The 22,899-nt window shown below is 41.6% G+C and overlaps 1 protein-coding gene across 7 annotated transcripts in view; it reads left to right on the forward strand.

Annotated features, from left to right (window-relative positions):
• Positions 1 to 22,899, forward strand: part of FBXW11 (F-box and WD repeat domain containing 11) — a 445,866-nt gene that overhangs the window by 382,650 nt on the left and 40,317 nt on the right. For all 7 annotated transcript variants that reach the window (XM_077473614.1, XM_077473613.1, XM_077473612.1 and 4 more), the window contains one exon: positions 2,467 to 2,545. In XM_077473614.1, the coding sequence (XP_077329740.1) occupies positions 2,467 to 2,545 (79 nt within the window). The remainder of the gene's footprint in view (positions 1 to 2,466; positions 2,546 to 22,899) is intronic.

Here is a 22,899-nt window from a genome sequence, read left to right on the forward strand (position 1 = left end):
AACAGCCATTGGCTGGCTGTTTACCCACGTGATCGGCTGTGATCCTTTCACAGCCGATCACTAAATGTAAAAATGTAAACAAACCGCGGTAACAAGATGTTACCAGGTTCTCCTCCTCACACACTGATCGTGTGAGGAGGAGATTGCGGTAACATCTCGTTACCGCTTACAGTATACACCAATCACACTGATTATCCCCCCCCCCAAAAAGGACCTGTCACCACCCATCATAGTTCCTGTCACTCACAGTCCATCCAAGTACCTGTCACAGTCCATCCGAGTACCTGTCACAGTCCATCCGAGTACCTGAATACCTGTCACAGTCCATCCGAGTACCTGAATACCTGTCAGTTCATATGACTACCTATCACCGCCCTTCAGACTACCTAAATACCTGTCACCAGGCCATCAGAGTACTCCAGTACCTGTCACCAGGCAATCAGAGTACTCCAGTACCTGTCACCAGGCCATCAGAGTACTCCAGTACCTGTCACCAGGCCATCAGAGTACTCCAGTACCTGTCACCAGGCCATCAGAGTACTCCAGTACCTGTCACCAAGCCATCAGAGTACCTGAGTACCTATTTGCAGCCCATGGCTCATAGAATATACGTTGGGGTGTTTGCTTTCCAAAATGGGGTCATTTTGTGGGTAATTTCACTGTCCTGGTGCTCCAGGACCTTTAAAAGTGTGATGGGTAGGAATGAAATGAGATGTGTCATTTATGCTCCTGGAACGCCTGAAGGTACTACTTCAATGTTCGACCTCTGTATGTGGCCAGTCTGTGTAAGTCCTACACATGTTATCGCCATACTCAGGAGGAGTAGCAGAATGTGTTTTGGGGTGTAATTTTTGCTATATACATGCTATGTGTTAGAAATATCTTATAAATTTACAACTTTGTGTAAAAAAAAATGCGTTTTCATTTTTTTCCACATATTCCAAAAACTTCTGTAAAAAAATTAACCATTCAAAAGACTCATTATGCCTCACAGATTATACGTTGGGGCATTTTCTTTCCAAAATGGCGTCATTTTATGGGCAATTCCATTGTCCTGGTGCTCCAGGGCCTTCAAAAGTGTAATAGGTGGCTGTGAAATGAGATGTAATTTTTGCTCGTAAAACGTCTGAAAGTGCCACTTCAATGTTGGTGCTCTGTATGTGGCCAGGCTGTGTAAGTCTCACACATGTGGTATCACCATACTCGGGAAGAGTATCAGAATGTATTTTGGGGTGTAATTTGTTGTATGCATATGCTGTGTGTGTGAGAAATAACCTGATATGACAATTTTGTAAAAAAAAATAATAAAAAAAATCTTCATTTTGCAAAGAATTGTGGGAAAAAATTACAACTTAAAAAACTCACCATGCTACTTAATACCTTGGAATGTCTACTTTCTAAAAAGGGGTCATTTGGGGGGTATTTGTACTTTCTTGACTTGTTAGTGTCTCAAGAAATAAGATGTACTGAAGGCCTGATCAGATGTGCTCAATTTTCAGTGATTTGCACCATAGTTTGTAGACTCTATAACTTTCACAAAGACCAAATAATATACACTAATGTGGGTTATTTTTACCAAAGATATGTAGCAGTATACATTTTGGCAAAATGTATGAAGAAAAATTACTAATTAGCAAAATTTTGACAAACACAGAAAAGCATTTTTTCACAAAATGTATGCTTTTTTATTTATAGCACAAAAAATAAAAAAAACCCACTAGTGATTAAATACCACTAAAAGAAAGCTCTATTTGTGTGAAAAAAAGGACGCAAGCTTCATATGGGTACAGTGTTGCATGACTGAGTAATTGTCATTCAAACTGTGAGAGCGCTGAAAGCTGAAAATTGGTCTGGTCAGTAAGTGCACTGTATTGAGATGGTTAATGTAGTACATAGTTAGGGTGTACCCCCAAAGTCTTTGCTTTTGCAGGCAGTGTGATCAGGGAGCCGGCCGCCATTTTATTTCCTACTGTGTCTGTGTGTTTGTATATGTGTGTGTGTGTGTGTGTGTATATATATATATATATATATATATATATATATATATATATATATATATATATATATATATAAAAAATTATGACACTTACATGTAGGAGAGAAGTGTCAGAATTGGCTTGAGTGGAAAGTGGTTAAGCGAGTGCAAAACAGTTTACTCTGGAATGCATGCATCAAGACACGGGAATCTAGTTGGGGAAAAACGTTGAATTTCCTGCAATCGTATTTCTTGTATGCAGTCCAAAGAATGTTATGTAACATTAGAAACTCTCAACAATCGAAGTGGCTAAACATTTTCCATTGGGTTATGTGCACTGCCTACTGAGCTCCAAGCAAAGCTAGCCATTGAACGTTAAACACCAAGTCGAGCACTACTTCTTCCATGCCACGTTGATATTGCATAGTTAATTGTTTTTTCTTTTAGGATTTAATTAAGCAAGTGAATTACATAGACCATTTCTGTTTCAGGAAAATAAAGGTTTGGGATCTGCAAGCTGCCTTGGATCCCAGGGCTCCAGCAAGTACCTTATGTTTGCGTACTTTAGTGGTATGTATTACTACAGATGTTTTTTTTTTCTTTAAGATCTTTTATGGAAAGTTTTAGATTCACTTAATGTAAATTTGTGTTTTATAATTTTCATGTAAAGGGAAATAATTATACACCCAATAAATTATATGTAAAAAAGCAAACTTTATTATATTCAAATAGCGTGAATAAATTGCGAGAGACAATAGGAAATAAGGGAATTCCCCTTTTAGATGTCACCAGAATCACACTAGCAAATGTCCCCTCTCCTTTTTGTTCTGGTGACAGCTAAAAATGTGAAATTGATGACGATGGTCAAAATAAATCAGATGTAAGGCTACTCAGTTGGGACAAGAAATTAAAAGCTGATAAAGGTTTTAACCTGTCCCCACACTCAAAAATTGGAAAAAAGTGTTAAATAATGCTACCCTAACCTTTCTTATTTGATATGTGCCTGCTATGTCATGTACTTGTATGAAAAGGTATCCTATTCTTTGTATTGCTTCCTTTGTGTGAAATCCCTGGTGTTCCTGACAGTCCCTCTTCTTTCCTTTAAAAAAAAAAAAAAAAAAAAAAAAAAAAAGCTATTCACTGGGAAGCTTAACGTACTGCTAATCCTCCTCCTCCTCCTCCTCCAGCTCTTATGCAGCTGAGAACAGAGGGTATGTGATCAATTATAAAAAAGGGGGGGGAGAAACAGAGCTGTGGCTCAGTTTGGGTGCCCCAGAGCAAGCTGCTTGCTGTGGGTGCACTCAACAGAAGGGAGGGGCCAGGAGCACCGAAGAGGGACCTGAGAAGGGCAAGTATGTATGACGTGTTTGTCCTTTTTAGCGAAAAGACTTTACAATCCCTTTAAATAGTGTTATTGTATTATATATAATGTTTCAGATCACTTTTAAAGGTACCAAAAATTAATACAATACATAATATGATTATACAAACAGGAGAGAGACATATCAAGGACCAAGCACCCTCGGTTATATGCACAAAAGGAAACTTGAGTTAAAAAAGGAACAAAGGACAAGCTGTCATTCGTGCTTGGGGGATGTACCACCCCCCAATTCCCAAATCCATTGGGTTTCTTCCTGCAAGATCATTTAATCAATATTACCCCCCTGGGGTTGGTATTGACCCACCTCCAACACCCAGCATTTTAATGATGTACTGTTTCTGTTGTGGTTCAGACGTGTCTGGCTACAGGTGCTTTAAATGGTATGTGCCATTGCCATATATGTGATCCTGGAGCCTTCTAACTCCTTATCGTCTTTCCAATATAATATAATGCATTTCGGAATTCCTTCTTCAGAGATGTCACAAACAACAATACAGATAACTCTCTGAAAGGTGAATACAGATATAAGTTGAGTTGCAAATGCATATACATAATACGGTTCAGAGATATTATACTGACCAGGTAATGAAGATCATGATCTATACACCACTATGCTAAACGGTCCCAAGGACAAAGACCAGAGACTGCACTGTCACCCGCACACCCACAGACGTCCACTGTCAGGTTGACCGGACCACTTGGATAATGCCATACAAAACCCCATATATGGTGGCCAGAAGGTGGAAACTGTAAATCATGAAAGTGATGATATATAGGAGATCAGAAAAAAGGGCCAATCTATGAGGGTTGGTAAAATGTGGACATAACTATTGCTGATGTTTGAATACCTTTTAGGCACAGTCTAAAACACAATAGAGAGCCAAGGTGTTTGAAAAAATTGTAGATTGGTACAAATCATATGGGTTTACTGGGTAGAAATAACCCAAATATCCAGAGAGGGAACTGAATAAAAAATATAAGTATATAATGTTAGACCTTAAGTAGATAAATGGGGTATGAAAGCGTATGTAGATGGGTCAATAAAGTGGATTCCAAATTGTAGATCTCAAAATCTTACCAATACAGAGAGCTGTTTCACCTGATGTCCAGACAGCAGCCTTACTGCCAACCATCAGCTTTTATATGTGGACCTTCGCTATATGGGGAGCCAATCGGGGACATCCCTACAGAGGGGTCAAATACGCAATCCCCAGTTGTAAACTTAGTCCAACCGAGATGGGGGAACTTACAGCTGCTGGGCGTGGGACGCAGATCTGCCCAAAGGGGATACCGAGGCCAGAGCGAGGGTTGGTGTGAAACCAAGCCTTGCAATAGAAAGTGGGAGATGAAGACGCCCACTCAAGATGCAGACCTTGGACAGCAATATCGAGAGGGCATGACGCCGCAGTTGAAGATCAGCTGGGGATCCGTCCTGGCTAGTGTGGAAAAAGGCATCCGATTAGGGCAAAGTAAGCCACACCGATTAACGGGGGTGGCCTGGGTGCACCGGGCATGGCGTTGTCACAGATTTAACAGCAGATAGTCTAAGGAAGGAGCTGGGAAGGCAGAATCGGCCTCGGGTCAAGAGCACAGTGGCATAGTAGATGGCCGGTAAATATGACAACCAAATGTTGAAATCATGATACATATATCAGTACATCATTTTGCATAATAGAATAAGATTAGCCCCTGAATGGCCTAATAAACTGAACAAAAAAGGGAAAGGAAAGGAGCGGGAGGAGAAAAAAAGGAATAAAAGACAACTAAACAAAAAGAGGGTATTAAAAAAAATAAAAAAAATAAATAAATAAAAGTACAATCTTTTTTTCAAAACCATCTAAAAATGATTTATATGAAATGCTATCATTTGGCCCTGGAAATTTTGTTGCTCTATATTTGGAGATCCACCTTAGTTCACTTTGTAGGATTTTTTTTTTATTCCAGTCTCCACCTCGAGAGGATCCTGTCTAAAATTAAGAAGCAAATTTTGGGAAAAATTCCCTCGTGTAGAGAAATTGCACGTCTGCCCAGGGGCGTTCACTTCTGGCTTTTTTCATGCCGAGAATGTGGCGATAAGCCCTCTGCCAGAGTTCTTGTATTGTTTTGACAATATAAAAGAAATTAACATGTAGACCACCCCTGTTGTCCTGCAATTCACATACATGGGTTGAAAAAAGACACAAGTCCATCCAGCTGTCAGTAGTGTTTAGGTGTAAATTTTAAAACGCTCGGTAGTATTGGATTGCAGGCGGTATCCACATGTAAACGTGGCAGAATATTTACCAGGATCCTTTTTACCTTCCTGATTTTAACTGCTATCTACGCGTTGATCTTGTAAAGATTTGGCTTGTTTGAAAGTAATGGCTGGTATCCTTGGAACTAAAGGTTTTACATTTGGATCTACAGTAGGAAGATGGCAAAGTTTTCCAATAATTTTGTGCAATTGGCCATGCTGGTTGGAAAATGTTGTGTTAGGTCTTGTTGAGGAGGTCTTAGAGGTGGCTGACTTTTTGTAATATATTAGTTGTCTGGATTTTGTTACAGCTCATTTGTAAGACTTTTTAAGGCATTTTTTGGAATAACCCCTTGAAAGGTGGCGGGCTCTGAGTTTGTTCACCTTAATCTGAAAGGTACATTCATCTGAGCATTTACGTTTAATGCACAAGTATTGACTGATAAATAAATTGGTAGCGTGCAAGATGTTGTTCCCAGCTATGCGTTTTACAGTATAGACTACTACAAAGGCAACCTTCGCCGTCCTTGTAGATACTAATGTTCAAGAAAGGGATAAATTCAAGATAAAAGGTCATGGTGAAACTAAGATTCATTGAGTTTTGATTGATCCTACCTAGAAATTCCTGAAGGAATAACCCAACTCAGAAATACATCATTAATGTATCTATACCAGAGAGCTGCATGCCCACCATAGGCAGCCATCTCCTCAGTGTGCACTCCCAAGCCCCCAAGTACAGGTTGGCATATAATGTTGCACAGCAAGTCACCACCCCCTGCACCTGGAAGAAGTGGGAACTATTAAAAATTAAAAGTTGTGATGCAGGATAAAATCCTTTTGGCGATACACTAACTTCATTGTAGACTCAATTGTGCTGGGTGCATTGAAGAGCACCTTATTAATGGATGCAATACCCAGATTGTGTGGTATTGAACTATATAAGGATATCGCCCCAGCCTTCGCTCCATATCTATGGCCACAAGTAGGGCTGATGGAGATAAGGTTGTCCCTTCCAAAGTTTAAAGCAGGAGGTTGGTGTCCTGAATGTAGGAGGAGCAGACTCGCCACCACAGGATCCACCCTAGTTCTCGAGGTGGAGACTGGAATAAAAAAAGTCCTACAAAGTGAACTAAGGTGGATCTCCAAATATAGTGCAACATCATTTCCAGGGCTAAATGATGGCATTTCTTGTAAACCATTTTTAGATGGTTTTGAATCTGGTGGGTGGGATAAGTGACGTCCTTCAGGACATCGCTTATCCCACCCACCAGATTCAAAACCATCTAAAAATGGTTTACAAGAAATGCCATCATTTAGCCCTGGAAATGATGGCTGGCAGTAAGGCTGCTGTCACCAGGACACCAGGTGAACCAGCTCTCGGTATTGGTAAGATTTTGATGTCTACAATTTGGAATCCACTTTGACCTATCTATATACTCCTTTCATACCTTATTTATTTACTTGTCTGACACATATACTTATATATTTTTTTATTCAGTTCGCTCTCTGGATAATTGAGTTATTTCTACCCAGAAATCTACAATTTTTTCAAACACCTTGGCTCTCTATTGTGCCTTAGACTGCCCCTAAAAGGTATTCAAACATCCCTTGTTACTGTCTTATTAATGATATATCAGCAATAGTTGTCTAAATTTTACCAACCCTCAGATTGCCGCTTTTTTTTATGATCTTCTTTACATTATCAATTTCAAGATATACAGTTTCCACCTTCTGGCCACTGTTTTTATACTCCTATTGTACTTTTTGAGTGCCGATAAAGTCCTACCCTTAGAGGGTACTTTCCATTTGTCTTCCAATATAATAAGCTCCACATATACATGTTGGCACATAGATAACACCTGATGTACTACAGTTATCCCATCCCTTGCATTTCAGGACTTTGCTGTTCGACAGAGTAAGGGACTTGACTTCAACCATATAATACAAAATTCACAGGCATCACATCTCCTCATGCCCCCAGTCACTACAGCTTCCCTGTCACTATCTCGGGCTCTTTGATCAACCACCTCCCCGATAACCTCGTTGAATGAATTTCCTTCTCAAATTACTTGACTCCGTCTCCTAGTATGCAATTACGATGTGCACGCAATTCTTGTCCTACTGATTTTGTGATCTGGTGTTCTAGGGTGGAAACTATCTGCATGCAGGAGGTTATTGGTGGCTGTTGGTTTCCTATATCATTTTGTTTTGATATCACCATTTTCGCCCAGATTGATTAATTCTAGAAAATGTAACCGTACTGGATCACAGTCACTTGGGAAGGACAAACTATAGTCATTGTTGCCCAAGCTGTTAAAGTTCAGGGCTTCCTGTTTGGTTCCTGTCCACAAGAAGAGGATGACGTCTGTACCTTTACTAGGCCAAAATCCAGTCCAGGTGCACCGATGAAGTCCCCTCTGCACTGAAAAGCCTGGCCTCCCAATCACCTAGGTAAACATTGGCATATGCCGGGCCACACTTGTTGCCCATGACTGTGCCTAGCAAAAAAGCTTTTGATGAAACGTAAACTTATGTGATAGTAGGAATTCCAAGAGCTCCAACACAAATTAAGTCTACTTTTGTTCAGTCCCCATGTATTTAGGACCCTTCTGTAACATCCGTAAACCCCTGTCATGGGGCATCGCAGAATACAGGGCATCTGTCTAAAGTCAACAACATGGCCTGCTGTGGAACCACCAGGTCCTGCAGTTAATGTAAATAAGTGTAAAGTGTCTCTCGCATAAAAAGGTTGGTTAGTGGCAAATGGTTGTAAAATGCAATCAATATATTCGCTGACACGTTCTGTGAGGGAACCTTGTCCAGAAACAATTAGGACAGCCTGGGGGGTCCACGGCAGACTTATGAATCTTGGGGCATAATACACCGCTGTCTTTGTAAACTCCACCTTTTAGGTACTCTGCCATGTCTGTCAATGACCTTGCCTCGCTCTTGTGTGTTGTCCCGAAGTGCAATATCTCCCTGTTGAATCTTGGATACAATTGTATATTTGGGATCCATCATGAGGAAAGGAAAACAAAATAAAGAGTGAAAGTGAATTATTGTATTGATTTTCCTTGTATAGCTCCTTATGTATCAAAGTTTAATTATTAGTTTTTACTGTAGCTATCATTTTAATCTGTCAAGGACACAAAGGCATATCTCACCCAACTAAACTGAATGAAACAAACTTTAAAATGTGTCCGCATTACCAAATGGGGGGGGGGGGGGATTCACTAGGGTGAACTTAATGAAGTTCTATTAAGAGGGAGCTGTCATTCCTTTTTATATGCCAAAGACATGCAGGTAGGTTAATTGGCTTGTGTCCAAAATTGACCATAGTATATGAATGGGGACCTTGGATTGTGGGCTCCTTGAGGGTAGGGACCGATGTGAGTGTGCAATGTACAGAGATGGGGGCAATTGTAGACACTAACTCAGGTTGAACTGGATGGACTGGTGTCTTTATTCAACCTTACTAACTATGAAACTATATGAGAAACAGCTAATTTCTATATTTCTGTATGTGTCAGACCCCTGGGTCTTTTTACATCCACCTGGATATAGCACCGGTCAACATTTTCAAAATACATTTTTTTTTTTTGTGCCTTTCTTTTTTGCCTTAAGGACACATTTTAAAGTTTGTTTCAATTGACGGATTAAATGATAGATGCATTAAAGCTAATCAACTTTTTGATATATAAGGCAATAATAATATAATAATTCACATTCCCTTTTTTTTTTTTTTCCCCTAATGGATCCCAAATATTGGGACACAATGGTATCCAAGATTCAACGGGGCAATATTGCACCTAGGGACAACACACAGGAGAGAGACATGATCAAGCACTTAAAATGATCAATATGAACCTAAATCACGAGTGTGGTGGAATATTGATTTCTTTAAGAGATACATGGATAAATAAATCTACCCAAGAGGGATACGCATACAAATATTCCCACGCATCCGTGAAATTACAAATGATTTTCCTAAAAAATTAGAAGATAACTTAAAACAATGCACTAGGAATATGAATGTTTTACTACTGTATTTTTTTTAAATCCAGTTGAAAAATATTAACAAAAAACTTAAAGTATTCAAGTCCATGGCACCCTTGAGACAAATCCCGTCTTATATTTAAAAGAACAAGATTTGTGTATCAGTGGAAATGGTCTATCAGTGGTAATCTTATCAAAGACAAGAACACCAAATTAGTGAGGGATAGATTTGCCTACGTGGCCAGCAAGGCGTACAAATGGCACAATGCGTCCAATAATACACCTTTTAAAAAGGGACGAATCCCATACTGGAAACTTCCAGCCCCCCAAAATGTGGGGGGGGGGGGGGGAGAGAGGTAGCCATTCTAGGGCATAAAAACAAAAGGATTTAGCCCAGGATGAAGGGGAATCCATGTATACAAACCTAAAGATGGGGCCTGTGGGGGTTTGTCAAACGATGTACATACCCAAAGAGGGTCAAGAGACATAAGCAAAAAAAGAATCAAGTGGAAGCCCTTCCCAAATTGCAACCCAGGATGGCCCCCCACAAGTGGTGGGGGGGTCCCCCCAACTTGTAATCTTAGAGAGACCAATAAGTCAATCTACCCCAACCAGCATGACCCCATACCCCCAGACATACAGGATGGATCAATGAGTGGTACATAATCGGGTGGACAGAAGGACATAAGTCATTAACCTTTGTAGTACATCTGTCGCCTGCACAAACATCCCTCCTTTTGAAGGGTATGACCTTATGTCCCACTTTAACTTGATGTTGTCAAGGTTATATACATATTGGCAAGAAAACTGTTATTACATGTTCTGCATGCTAGAAAGGCTAGCTAGTCTCCATTGGGCTCCCTGGGTGACTGGTCAAGCCTAAGCAGGCGTGAATATATTAAATTTATGAGACCTCATTGACCTGTGGGAGGAGGGCCAAGTGGATGACCCCCCCTACCAATGATGATAAATTTACTGAACTTATGCTTGATCTGACTGGCCCTAGAGATTTGTGGTGAGGCGCTGAGCGATAATATATTTCCGGTGGACACCACATCTCTGAGATACCAGGCTGTAGAGATCTAGATCATCTCTCCCCTGACCCTCCCCCCCTTGTCGGCAGTACCAGGTACTGTATGTTTTGTAGGAGAGGGAACTCGGAACTCTGAATTCCCGCCCACCGGCACATGACAACTTGAATTCACAAGAATGTGAGGCTCTTTGGGAATTGCATAACAATGCTGATTTGATTGTCAAGTCTGCGAACAAGGGGGGTGGGGGGGAATTTTGTATTTATGAAACGAGACAAATATTTGAATATATGCAAATGTATTCTGTCCAATGAGACCTGGCAAACTCCCATTCGCCATCTAAATATGGAACAAGACAAAAAACATTGTTTACCATTATTGGGGCAAGGTCATTGACAAAGACACGGAGTACCCAGGGCTGCCGACACACAGCCGGCCCTCCTGTACTGGGCCCAGGCAGCGTCTTCAGCTATGGTGAAAGCACTTTGACTTTGAAAGCGTTTGACCAAACTCTTATAGGCTTGCTGTAACATTAGGTATATTTTACCTGGGTCCAGTAGGCGATTAGCAGAGAAGTCCTTCTTTTTTTTTTTTCGGCGCACAGGTAGCTAAAGTTGGCGCTGCATTTTAAAAAAAAATAAAAAAAATAAAAATTTCTGGCTGGCCTCGGCTGAAGACGGCCTTTCTTCCTCAGTTTGTGCTGTGGAGGGCAGAAGATGGGGCTGTATCTGTGCAGCAGGCGGTGATTCAAGAGAGAAGTGGCTGAGGTCGCAGGCAGCACAGGGATCTGATGCACTGGCAGGTTCACAATTTCTGTTTTCTGGAAGGAACAGACTGAGACACAGCCATACAGCACCTTCTGTACTGTGTGATTATCATAATGACGGTGATCACATAAGCACAATGAGATGCTTCCTGTTGGTTCTTATTTACATTTGCATTTGGGGGGCAGTTTTACCATATCCCAACTATTATCCCTTATGCTGCAAAGACACTGCTACCATAGCACAACAGTATTGGTGGGTGGTTGTGTAAAACCCCTTGCTGCCAATAATATTGTAGCAGTGCCTTTGCAGCATAAGGGGGAGTTGTTGGGGGACAATAAAACTTTGGCTCAGCCATCAATTTTACTGCCCCTAACACAAAATGTAACACTTGGCATATCGCTGTGTGTGTATAAATCTGACTGTCAGGTGGAAATGATCTGGGAGCTGTGCAGCCTCCAGATCGTTTCCACACCCCCCTAAGTGCTTCTCTTTCTCCCTGACATGTTTCCCAGGCTACATGCTCCCATCAGCCGACCTGAGACCTGCATGTTGTGTGTTTCAAAGTAGAGGGGAGGGAGATGAGGGAATGTTTGTTCATTGATCTCCCCTTCCTGTTAATGACCTGGAAGCGACGTGTGGGTCATAATGTCACTGTCCACAGAATGGCTGGGGAATAAGCCAGTGAAGTGTGACCTGCACTCCATTCATTTCCCTTGGAGGAACAAGGCACAGGTTTTTATTCAAACCTTTTCTTCCAAAACCAAACGGAGAGGTAAGACCCATTCTAGATCTCAAAGATCTGAATCAGCACTTAAACATCCGATCCTTTTGCAGGGAGTCAATCCGATCAGTTGTTTCCATCCTGCAAGGAGGGGAGTTTTTGGCTTCAATCGATATCAAAGATGCATTTCTCCCGGATCATCTGCCCGAGTCCATGGTGGAGGCTATCATTGTCCTGGTTCCCAAGCCAGGCAAGGATCCTCAGGAATGTGCATCATATAGACCAGGGGTGTCCAAACTTTTTTTCAAAGAGGGCCAGATTTGATGAAGTGAACATGGGTGAGGGCCGACCATTTTGCCTGACATTCTTTGAACCATTAAAATTCGGTCGTTCGAGCACTCATACACTGCCCAACAAGAATTCTTGACCCCACAATAGGGACAAAACTTTTTTGCGGAAGGCAGTTTAACCAGACAGATGGCCAATCATTAAAATTAGAAGAAAAGAGGTTTAACCTTAAACTACATAAAGGGTTCTTTACGGTAAGAGCGGCAAGGATGTGGAATTCCCTTCCACAGGAGGTGGTATCAGCGGGGAGCATCTATAGTTTAAAAAAAATGTATTAGATAAGCACCTGAACCACCACAACATACAGGGATATACAATGTAATACTGACCTCTAATCACACACACAGGTTGGACTTGAGTCTCTTTTTCAACCTCATCTACTATATAACTATGTATCAAAGTGCTTGGATCATGGACAGAAAGTTTTATTTCTCATGTTAAAAACAGCTCAGCATGACCCATCTGTAGAAATAAGTCACCAATGACGAAGAAAAAAAATCTCATGGTGCAGTATTGGTGAACCAGCATAAAAACAAACCTAAAACAATTGTTCCTATAGCACGTGCATAAAAAAAGCCATTCCAACCAGGGATAATGGCGGTAGCACCTCAAATGCAAAAACAACATGTGTGAAATGACAAGCTTGCACTTAGATGAAGCGCCACCAATCTGAAACAGTCGCGGCCGGGACCTCAGGCGTTGTATAGTAATAAAACTCTACAGATGTAAAGCGCACACACACATGCATCATCAGGAGTATTCATAATTTTGCAGGCATAAAGGAGCAGCGATATAGCCCACATGCATGGGAAATTCCTCTCCATGGGCAGTTCACAATATCTTCCTGTTAAAGCGAGCAAAGTCCTTTCCTGTACTAAGAGGTATGGACACCAGAGAGAGAGATATAATTTTGCCCCTGTTCTAATCATTAGTAAGACCTCATCTGGAATATGCCGTTCAGTTTTGGGCACCAGTTCTCAAAAAGGATATCAGGGAACTGGAGAAAGTGCAGAGAAGGGCAACCAAACTGATGAGAGGCATGGAGAAGCTCAGCTATGAGGAAAGATTAGAGGAACTGAAATTATTCTCTCTTGATAAGAGGAGATTAAGGGGGGATATGATCAACATGTACAAATATATAAGGGGTCCATATAGTGAACTTGGTGTTGAGTTATTCACTTTACAGTCAACAAAGAGGACAAGGGGGCAATCTTTACGTCTAGAGGAAAAGAGATTTCATCTCCAAATACGGAAAGGTTTCTTCACAGTGCTATGACTGATTTCTGATTGGGACTCTAAAACAAAGTTAATACTGCAGGAACAGATTCACAGGACTCAATCACTGTGTTTAAAATGTCCGTTCAGTGTCAAAATATATTATTACATGTTATTTTATACATAGATAAGAAAGGGGTGGTGTGAGATGTTATAAAAACTAACAAATAGAAATATGTTATTAAGAGCTAAACAAATAGAAATATATTATTAAAAGCTAGCGAATAGAACAATTGCAGAAGTAAAACATTGAGAAGGGAGGGGGGAGTAGAGAGTGTTTAGTAGGAGAGGTTTCTGTGTGTTAGGTGAAGGTTACAGAACTCATTTCAGCAGCGAGGACAAAATGGAGTCTCTTGTGCTTAAATGAACAGTACAGTGAATGTCCATGTCATTTCCCTCCTTTTGTTTATTTGACACCATTCTTCTCCGCGTTACATTCAGCCGATTGCTGGTAACTCCTGTTACATTGGCGCAGAGAGACGGCGTCCTGTTCAGCTCTCTCCTAACTTTCTCACAATAATGGGTTCATCAGGGCTGGTGGACCATTTGTCGGTACAGCGGGTAGTCACACGGAGGCACAGCCTGATGAGGAAGTAAATGACAAATATGAGAAATAGGAACATCACAATGTAAGCGCCTAGTTTCTGTAACCATGTTGCTATACCATATAAAAAGTCACCAAAACCTCCTAAAGCCTTAAAGGGGTTCCATCCATCTTTAGCAATATCTCTGGCCTTATTCTGTAGTTCTCTTATCTTAGCAAGATGTCCTTTAATAATGTCCTCATTATCAGAAATGTATATACAACAGTCGGTGCGAAATAACTTACACATCCCACCTTGAGCTGCAGTGAGAAAATTCAGCGTTAATCTGTGCTCTAATACTACATTTTTAATCTGAGCCATTTCTTCACTTAATAAACCTATATCAGTGGTAGTAAGGTTAATAATCTCATCTACAATTCTAGTGTAATTATTTATTCTTTTCATTGCTTCAATTCCCCATCCTGTCCAGGAAGGGAACCAAGACTATGCCATGTCGCCTTCAGTGAACAGCTCTCTTTTGAACACTAAAGGGTATTCTGGACTTTGATCTGCTCGCACTGTATCTTTGCAAACAGCCAAAGCAGGTGCTAACTTCCCAATATAACATGTACCTGTAACATTAGCAGGAAGCCAGGCGTAAGCTTTATTTCCACATATATAATATAACCCTCTACGTATGGACGGTATGCCTGCGCCTAAGAAACTGGAAGCAATAACATGGAATCTCAGGTAACCGATATTTTCACATATTGGGAACTGTGAACAATTTGTACTATAAAGGGTTCTATTTAGTTCTGGATCTGGGATATAATAATATTGACCATGGTTTCCTCCATAAACTGTAATCTTTGCCCTGGTGCAATCTGAATTGCCCAACCGTGTACATTTAGTGTTAAACGGGCATGTAATGTTTAAACAAATCTGTGGAGTGTCTATCTGTTTTGAAACCATCAAAGTTACTGATCTGTGCTCATTAGCTGTGGAGACGATGTATGAGCCATTTATTCTGGTCCTGTTTAGATCAGTGAATTTGAGAGGCATTGCTATCATGGGTATTGTTCCTGTTTGGGGATGTAAGTGAGAACACACCCAGCAGTCACTAGCGTTGCTATGGGTTGCATACAATTTTAACATTTGTATGAAAGGGTTATGTTTCCATGTCTCAGTTCTCACAAACAACAAAAAGAAAAAGAACAACATCATAATTTTTTCAAAGGATATCATCACTTCAGGATTTTCTTGCAGTGACTGGCATGAATCCAGGTGGGCTTTCCTTCCAACTTGACTGCGGAACCGGTTGTCAAAAGCACCAAATGTGGTCCGTCAAATTTTGGTTCTAGCGGCTTTCTGACGTGTCGCTTGACCACCACCCAGTCACCTGGTTGGATTCTGTGAATACCTGAAACAGAATCTGGGTCGGGGATAGATTTATAAACACCTTCATGTATTTTATTCAAAGTTGTTTGCAAAATCTGAACATATTCTAAGAGACTAGAGTGAGAAGCTTGCAACTGTTGGGGAAAATATAGCCCTGTTTTGGGTGGCCCTCCAAATAAAATCTCATAGGGGGACAGCCCATGTGGTTGTTTAGGGGTAGTTCGTACAGAATATAGGGCTAATGGCAAAGCTTCCACCCATCCTTTTCCTGCATCTGCTTTAATTTTTGCACATCTGTTTTTCAAAATTCCATTAAGTCTCTCAACTTTGCCACTACTTTGTGGATGATAAGGTGTATGGAAAGGTTGCTGTATGTGAAGGGCTCCCATTACCTCTTTCATTACTTCCCCAGTAAAATGGGTTCCTCTGTCACTCTCAATAGTTTCAGGAACTCCATATCTACAAACTATTTCATTCAAAATTTTCTTTGCTGTTGTTTTTGCATTTGCTTTGGCTACCGGCCAGCACTCTGGCCAGCTTGAAAACATGTCAATACAAACTAAAGCGAACTCATAGGTGCCTATTCTGGGCATCTGAATGTAGTCTATTTGAATTCTTTGGAAAGGGAAATCTGGCCTAGGAGAATGCTTTTGGGGAACATGGACAGGCCTCCCTGCATTGTACAGAGCACAAGTGAGACATGAAGCACAAAACCTGGCTGCAAATGCACTAAATCCAGGTGCTATCCAATAGCAGTCAGTAAGTGCCACCATCACGCCCTTAGCAAGATGACTGACGCCATGTGCCAGTTGTGCTAAAACTGGGTACAAACTCCTGGGTAGACACCACCTGTTGTCAGCGCTCCACAGGCCCTGCTGATTTTGGGTAGCATTACATTTGTTCCACTTATCCTTCTCTTCATCAGGGGCCTGGTTCTGCAACTGAATTAGAGTGTCTACATCCCACTGCTCTTGATGAGGGGAATCCCCGCTACCTGGGCAACCCCTACAGTGGGTGTGACTCCCAATGCCATAAGGGCAGCATCCTTTGCCGCTTGGTCCGCTAAAGCGTTTCCTCTGGCTGTCATGTCATTTCCCCTTGCATGCCCTTTTACCTTCAAGATGGCAACTTCTGCTGGTTTCTGAAAGGCCTCAAATAGCCGCTCTATGAGGTTTGCATGTCTCACTGGCTTCCCTGCACTAGTCGGGAAATTCCGTGCTTTCCAAATAGGCCCAAAATCGTGAGCGATTCCAAACGCACATCCGCTGTCAGTGTAAATGTTTCCCCTTTGATTCTCTAGGAGATGACATGCTTTGACTACAGCACACAACTCCGCTTCCTGTGCTGACATCTGGAGTGCCAATGCCTCCTGGTGTAAAATGGTGTCTGTAGTAGTTACAGCAAAACCTGTGTGTGGCTGACCATCATCGGTGTAAAATCTGGACCCATCTACAAATAAGTGTGTGTCACAATCTGATAAAGGCTCATCTTTTGCTCGTGTGACAGAGGCCCTTTCTACCTCCATCAGAGCCATACAATCATGAGAAAAACTCTGATTCTACATCAGTACCATTTGTTGCATCTTCCTCATCAATTATAGGAAGAAGAGTAGCCGGATTTAAAGTAACACACCGTTTGATTGTTAAATTCGATGGAGCAAAAAGAGCAGACTGGTACTTGTCAAATCTACTGGCAGACACATGTCTGGTATTTACTTGATTCATGATTTCCTGTACTGCATGTGGCACATACAGGATCAGAGCAGAATCTAGTACAAGCTCAGTTACTTTGTCTAGCAGCAAAATGCAGGCTGCTATGGCTCGCATACAACTGGGGGAGCCTTTAATGACAGGGTCTAATGAGGCTGATGCATACATCACAGGCCTCTGTTTGTCTCCATGTAGCTGGGTGAGTACACCTGCAGCAAATCCATTGACTTCATGACAGAACGAGAAAGTCTTATTATAGTCAGGAAGTCCAATGACGGGAGCTTCAGACAAAATTTTAATAAGCTCCTTCATCTGCAATTCATTTTCCCATGTGAGGTCGAAAGGGTTTCTAGTGGTAGCCTCATATAGAGGAGCCATAAGTTCTGATGCATTTGGAATCCAGTCCCTACAATATCCCACTAACCCCAGGAAGGCACGTAGTTGCCGTACATTTCTTGGCTTTTAAAATTTTTGTAGAGTTTTAACTCTATCTGGGGTTAGGTGACGGATTCCATGTGAAATGCAGTGACCCAGGAAGATCACTTTCTCTTGGCAGTATTGTAGCTTATCTTTGCTAACTTTGTTGTTACTGTTATAGAGAAACATGAGAAGGCTTACGGTTTCTCTGCTACAAATGTCTTTTGTATCAGAACAAATAAGCAAATCGTCTATGTACTGAAGCAAGACTGTGTTTGGGTGTGAGGGGGACCATTGGTCCAATACCTGCTTTAACGCAGTATTATATTCAGAGGGGCTACTCGCACAGCTTTGGGGCAATCTTGTCCATGCTAATTTTTGGGCATCATTGGTAAAAGAAAAAATATGCCAGCAATCTGGGTGCAGGGGCACCGAAAAGAAAGCATTTGCAAGATCAATCACTGTAAAGCAGGTGCTGGAGGCAGGTATTCCACTTAGTAAAGTGTGGGGATTGGGCACAATCGGGGTATCTGCCTCAATTATTTTGTTAATGGCTCTCAAATCATGCACCATGCGGTATGTCACCTGCCCACCCTTCTTGTCTGGCTTCTTTGCAATTGGGAACAGGGGTGTATTGACTTGGGACTTGGTACAACAACCCCTGCGGCTTTCAGTTGAGTGATTTGATCCTTTATCCCCTCAATCTGAGCAATACTCAGTGGGTACTGTTTAATCTGTGGGAGATGGGCTCCTGGTTTAATTTTTATCATGACTGGGGTGCAATCCAGCAGACCTACATCATATTTGCTGGTGGCCCATAATTCAGCAGGAATCACTTTCAATTCTGGTGGAAATGGCGGAGTGGAGTCTTGAATTAAAAATACTCCACACGCAGTATTTAAAACTTCTCCTGACAGACTACTGACCACTTAAACTCCTGTAGGAGTGTAGTCTGTTTGCTAAAATTTGATTCAAAATGTCAGCTCCCAAAAGATTGGTAGGAACTGTGTCTGAAACTAACACTTTAGTGACAATTTCTGTTTGCTGTCCCAGCCTGAGTTTAAGTGGCTTGGACTCAACCAAATCAGTAGAGGTCCCGGTTAGGCCAACACCAGAGATAACATTTGAAGATAATAATCCTGGCGGTAAGTCCTCTATATTAAAAACACTTCGGCTTGCACCAGTATCTATTAAACAGGTTAATTCTGTTTCTCCTCCAGGATAGGGGAGTTCTCGTAAAAATACTTTCACTCTGGCCTCGGGACCATTGTCTCCCCTATTTAACATGATTGATACTGGCATGCCATTTTCCTATGCCTGATCCACTGCTTTTGGCAGAGAACTGGGATCAGCATGAGGTGCCTCTAAGCTCTTTTCCAGTCTACGGTCAGGAAGATGGCAGTATTTGGCTATGTGTCCTTCTCCATCACAATTGTAGCATATGATTGGTCCCCGATTGCCGCGATTTCTGACATTGCCTTTGCCTCTTCCTCTACCTCTCTGCTTCCCCACATACATAACCTTGGCTTTGCTGTCTTTTTGGTTAATCCTGTTTTCTATGGATAACAGGATAGGCAGGACGTCTCCAATAGACATATTGCCTGCCTCAGGCCTTGCTGTGAACAACTTTTCTTTCAACTGGGGTATTAAACCATCAAGAAACCTTTGTTTCACCAGTTGTGTAGATGGACTTGCAGTTTCTCCCGCCTTCTCTTCCTCTATTTTAATGCCTGCTTCCTCAGCCATATCACTTAACCTCCTCCAATAAGCCCCTGATGCCTCCTCTTTCCCTTGCTTAGCATTCATAAATTCAGCATGTCTGGTTTGTCCATATATTTGGGGCAATTTTTCGTTCAATTTCTCACAAACCTCCCGTCCACTAACCATCTTACCTAGATTTTTGATGTCTACACCACATTCTTTAAGTATATAACCAGACATGTTGCTTCCCACTGCTTTAATAAGAAGCTGATGAATGTCAGTAGCAGAAGCCTCATATGCTTCCTGTGCAGCGCTAAGTTTGTTTGCAAACCCAATTGGATTCTTTCTAGGGTCTCCCAATCCCTCTAATATGGATCTCATATCTTGGGGACTAAAAGGTACATGCCATTTAATTTGAGACTTACTGTCAACAGCATTACCTTCAAAAACTAATTGGGTTCTGACAGGATAAACTGCAACAGATTGATCTATGACCGGGGCAGAAGGGGTGGCATCTCCCTTCTTTCTCTCCATCTTGCTGCCACAATTTGGAAATTATGGTTTGCTCCGGAAGTTCAGACTCTATCTCTTTCTCTGGCCAAAGCCTTAAGTTCAGAGAGATCTAGTTTTGCATATGTGCCTTTGGATTTATGCCAATCTGTTTCTAGGATACGAGCCAAATCCCTCTTTGTAGGTTGATATGGGGCTGTTAAACCTCTGCTCTCTACTATATTGCCCAGCTCATCTTTTGTATGTTCCATGTAATCTAATTCTTTTGCTTTTGTGCGTGGACCCCTTAAAGCCAAACTGGCAGCCACATAAGGTAGGGGGTCCTCCTCCATAGAGTCTTCTGGCCAAACGTAGTAAATTTGTGCAGTACTTTTATTAAACATCTCCATCAAGCCAGTTTGATTTGCTACTTTAGCTTCTGTCTCCCATGTGCAAGCTATTCTCCACGTTCCTTCACTGCACAGTAGTGGGCCATAATCATGCAGAAAAGTTTGCCATACTTGTAAATCAAAAGTCCCTTCAGATTTTAAATGTTTAGCTGTTCCTTTTGTCCATTCTACCCATTTATCTAGGGGCTCAGTATAGGCGGAACCGTACCTTCGGTTCATATATTCTCTAGCGCTCATCTTGCACTGGGCATTTTCTGAAGGCTTCTCTCCCTTCATTCTCTTACTTAAATTAATGCCCATAATGACTGGCCAGTCTTCTCTATCTGTGCCTATACACTCTTGCCTCTAAAACAAATAGTACAGCAAATCTGCAGATTTACAAGAAAAGTCTCCACTTATCTACGTGGATAGAAGGGGTTTATGACAATAGACAAAACACTCATTAAGAGACCCTCCTCGTCTCTTCTCTTCTCTGTGAGTTTTATCTGACCCTACCATGTGCCTCTGACCCAGGTCGCCCACAAGGAGTCAACGCAGGGAACTGCAGAGGATTCTCCCTATACACACACAGTCCAACCCGTGAAGGGGGACACAAACACATTCACACACACACGTTACCCAACCAGAAAGGTCCGAGAGTGGTCTGGTTTCCTTGAGAACCGACAGATGGGATACATAGGAAAGGCAGAAATATAGCAAGCTTAAGGACAGCTTACCTATCCGGCGTTTAGATGTCTGCGTTCCCGATGATCCAGATCAAAGCGCGGTTCCTTCTGGAAACTCTGCCAAGCTCCTGGCTGGCTCGCCAAAATGCTATGACTGATTTCTGATTGGGACTCTAAAACAAAGTTAATACTGCAGCTGCAGGAACAGATTCACAGGACTCACTGTGTTTAAAATGTCCGTTCAGTGTCAAAATTTATTATTACATGTTATTTTATACATAGATAAAGGGGTGGTGTGAGATGTTATAAAAACTAACATAGAAATATATTATTAAAAGCTAGCGAATAGAACAATTGCAGAAGTAAAACATTGAGAAGGGAGGGGGGAGTAGAGAGTGTTTAGTAGGAGAGGTTTCTGTGTGTTAGGTGAAGGTTACAGAACTCATTTCAGCAGCGAGGACAAAATGGAGTCTCTTGTGCTTAAATGAACAGTACAGTGAATGTCCATGTCAACAGTAAGAGCTGTGAAAATGTGGAATAGACTCCCTGCAGAGGTGGTTCTGACCAGCTCAGTGGATTGCTTTAAGAAGGGCCTGGATTATTTCCTAAGTGTACATAATATAACTGGGTACTAACATTTATAGGTAAAGTTGATCCGGGGAAAGTCCAATTGCCTCTCGGGGGATCAGGAAGGAATTTTTTCCCTTGCTTTAGCAAATTGGATCATGCTCTGCTGGGGTTTTTTGCCTTCCTCTGGATCAACTGTGGGTATAGAATTGGGTATATGGGATTGTTTGATTGATGGACATGTCTTTTTTTCAACCTAACTATGTAACTATGTCTGGTGCCATCTTGAAAAGGGCTAAGACATGTATGGGGCCAACTATATTAACAGCAGTCATCTTAAAAAAGAGAAAGCCATAGATTATAATCAACATCAAAACATAGGCCAAAAAAGTCATAATAGCTCTGTTGTGGAGGGACAAAGCCTCCCAATATTAAATGCAGGAATAACACACAAAAAAGGTTATGTCATTACAATATGTACAGTGAGGGAAAGAAGTATTCACCTGCTGATTTTGTACATTTGCCCACTCATAAAGAAATGATCAGATCATGTTAATGGTAGGTTTACGTTAACAGTGAGAGCCAAAATAGCAACAAAAAATCCTGAAAAATGCATTTCAAGAAGGTTATAAATTGATTTGCATTTTAATGCATGAAGTAAGTATTTGACCCCTTTGCAAAACAAGGCTGACTTTGTGGCAAAAAACTTGTTGGCAATTATTTGTTGGCCATAATGTTTGCACCAGGTTGTGTTTTGGGTCATCATGCTGTAAAACCTATCTACGACCCATTTTCAATGCCATGGCTAAGGGAAGGAGGTTCTCACCCAAAATTTGACAGTACATGGGTCCCATCCATTGTACCTTTGATACTGTGAAGTTCTCCTGTCCCCTTAGCAGACAAACACCCCCAAAGCATGATGTATCCATCAATCCATGGTGTTCTTGGGATCATAGGCAGCATTCTTCCACCAATCACGGTGAGTTGAGTTGATGCCAAAGCTCTTGATTTTGGTCTCCTCTGACCACAACGCTTTTACCCAGTTGTCCTCTGAATCATTCCGATGTTCGTTTATCAAACTTCAGACAGGCCTGTACATGTGTTTTCTTGAGCAGGGGGAAATTGCAGACTCTGCAGCATTTCATTCCTTAATGGCGTAGTGTTACCAGTTTTCTTGGTGACTGGCCCCAGCTGCCTTGAGGTCATTGACAAGATTCTCCCATGTAGTTCTGTGCTGATTCCTCACCGTTCTCATGATCGTTGTCACCCTCCCACCAATCTGCTTGGCAATG

The sequence above is a fragment of the Lithobates pipiens genome, unplaced genomic scaffold (genome assembly GCF_037356315.1).
Source record: "Lithobates pipiens isolate NorthernLeopardFrog02 unplaced genomic scaffold, aLitPip1_a1.2 Scaffold_8, whole genome shotgun sequence".
NCBI classification, from domain to species: Eukaryota; Metazoa; Chordata; class Amphibia; order Anura; family Ranidae; genus Lithobates; species Lithobates pipiens.